The 2436-nt window shown below is 42.8% G+C and overlaps 1 protein-coding gene across 1 annotated transcript; it reads right to left on the bottom strand.

Annotated features, from left to right (window-relative positions):
• Positions 1-327: 327 nt before the first annotated feature.
• LOC121793575 (probable carboxylesterase 17) lies at positions 328-1771 on the bottom strand. The gene has a single exon (XM_042191605.1). It carries the CDS (start codon positions 1571-1573, stop codon positions 569-571), a length of 1005 nt encoding a protein of 334 aa, XP_042047539.1. The 5' UTR covers positions 1574-1771; the 3' UTR covers positions 328-568.
• Positions 1772-2436: the final 665 nt, after the last annotated feature.

Genomic DNA, 2436 nt, shown 5'->3' with positions numbered 1-2436 from the left:
CAATTGATGGTGGTTAATTTTATGTTCATTCAAAGATTTGCATTTTCTATGGATGGTATTGATTGATTTTTCATATTTATTATACATTGTGATGTTGCAATTTTTTTGAAGACCATACCACTATTAGTAGTCCAAGTTTATGACTAATTTTTACATAAGGGAAAATGTGTCTAGCTATGAAATAAAATATGCTACCATTATCATATTCTCAGTCTATATATGTATTTTATAAATTACATTTATATTATAAATATTTGTTAATATCATAAACATACATAGACTAATACGAAATCCATATAATCATGGTGGGACACATGAATTATATGATTAATAGTGTAAGAGAGTTTGAGTGACAGTATTTGTCATTTCTTAAAAGGCTTCTTCCACTATGCCCCAATTGGAGGGTGCATAAACACAAAGCTTTTCAAACACTAAACTCGGGAATAAATTCTAACTACTTCATCATATCTTGTTGAACACTAATTAGTAGTACTAGTAATTACACATCTCAAAAAAAAAAAATTAAAAAGAAAGAAAAAAAAGTGACATGGCCGATAAATTCCACTTATCATCTACCCACAAAATGTTGGACATGAGAGAACAACTCGTGAAGGCGCGTTTTGGCCAAATGCGACTTATTCAGAATCTGAAACGCATGCCCAACGCCTTTACTCACCACTTGCTCCACCCTCACTCCTTCCCTCGCCAACCCGCCGGAAAATTCCAAATTCCGATCCCTCAATATGTCCGCCTCCGCCACGCACACCATCACCGCCACCCCCGCCCGCCGAAGCTCCGCAGACGATGCCGCATTGCACCACGGGTGGTCTCGGTCGGCCCCCGCCGGCAGAGCCATCCGCCAGTACGCGTCCGACGCCGCCAGCGTCAGCGCCGACCGCGGCGGCTGCGCCGCGCACACCTCCGACCGCGTCCGCGCCTCGCCCCCGAAAAACGGCTGTATCATCACCAAGCCCTTGATCGCTCCGAATCCGATCGAATTCGCCACCCTCAGCCCCACATTGTAGGCGATGTTCGCGCCGGCGCTGTCGCCGGCGAGGAAGATTCGAGAGAAATCGCATTTCCCGGCCCACCACTCGCTTCCGCCGGAGAATTCCTGCTGCTTGGCCCAGATCGCCGCCTTGACGCCGTCGTCGTAGGCGGCGGGGAGGGGGTGCTCCGGCGCCAGCCTGTAGTTGACGGAGACGACGGCGCAGGAGGCTCTGGCTGCGAGGTTGGCGAGGAATTCGTGGTAGCAGGCCCAGGATGCGGCACCGACGCAGAATCCGCCGCCGTGGAAGTAGAGGAGCAAGGGCAGTTTGTTAGCGGCGGTTGGGGCGTAGATGCGTGCCCAGAGATTGGTGTACGTGTCGATGGTTGCGTCACGGCACGTGACCCCGAGGTCAGGGGCCAATGAGCACCCGACACTTGGCATGATTTCGGGGCGCTCCACGTGGCCGTTGTTGTATACCTTGATGATGCCCTCAATTTCCTCAACTACTTGGAGTTTGTGTTGGGAAGCTTTGCCTCTCATTTGGTGGCTGCTCAGATTTGGCTCCATTGTGATCGCAGCCATTGGAATATATGTGACTATGTGGGCGTGTGTGTGTTTTGTGGAGTATAGATGTGGAATTAAGTGTTGTTTGTTTGGGGCAAAATTGGAGTTGGAATAGGTTGTATTTATAGGGAGGCAAGTCAATGGAAGAAGAGATAAGATTGGAAGTGGGACATATATGTAAGTCGTGATAGAATTATTGGTCTTGCTATCTCATTTAAGTATTACTTTCGGTAATCTTATATTATCGCATGAAATTTCATCTTATAGTATTTCAAACTAAATTTAACATACTAGGCATATTAATATAATGAGATTTGACATTAAAACAAAAAATGGAGTATTAAGAAATCGTCATTTTTTGAACACATGTATATGAAAAATGTGACGCATATAAGTGTGGAAATGGCCTGCACACGTTCTGAGAATGCGTTGGTTTGTTTTATTTAATTAATTACTAAATTTTAGCAACGTGTTTTACGATTGCCCTTCTGTTTTGAATTTTGATTCAATTATACTCAAACTTCAATTTCAGTACCAGACTGCAATTCACTACAATAAATAAAAAGATAGCTAAGAGCCAAAAAAGCACCAGAAATTGCTTGCATCACAAGTCTCTATCATAGTCAGCTGAATTAAAATCTTTATACTAACATGATTGAATACAATTAAAAGTACAGAAATAAATAGAAAATGTATTATTTTATTCTACGATATTCAAGCCATAATCAACCTTTCACGAGACAAACAAAAGAATATATTTTTAAATTTAAAATGAACCCAATTATTTAAGTGGGCAAGGAGAAGTGGGTAAGATGTGGTCTGTATGATGGTGTACGTGCAATCATCAAATTCGTGACAATTAAGAATATAATTGGATGTAT

The sequence above is a fragment of the Salvia splendens genome, chromosome 3 (assembly GCF_004379255.2).
Source record: "Salvia splendens isolate huo1 chromosome 3, SspV2, whole genome shotgun sequence".
In the NCBI taxonomy this organism is placed as follows: domain Eukaryota; kingdom Viridiplantae; phylum Streptophyta; class Magnoliopsida; order Lamiales; family Lamiaceae; genus Salvia; species Salvia splendens.
The sequence above is the reverse complement of the archived record's forward strand: the minus strand, read 5'-3'. Positions and strand labels throughout refer to the sequence as shown.

Excerpts from the sequence above, each read along its gene's own strand:
- LOC121793575 (XM_042191605.1), bottom strand. The coding sequence starts at position 1,573 with ATGGCTGCGATCACAATGGAGCCAAATCTGAGCAGCCACCAAATGAGA.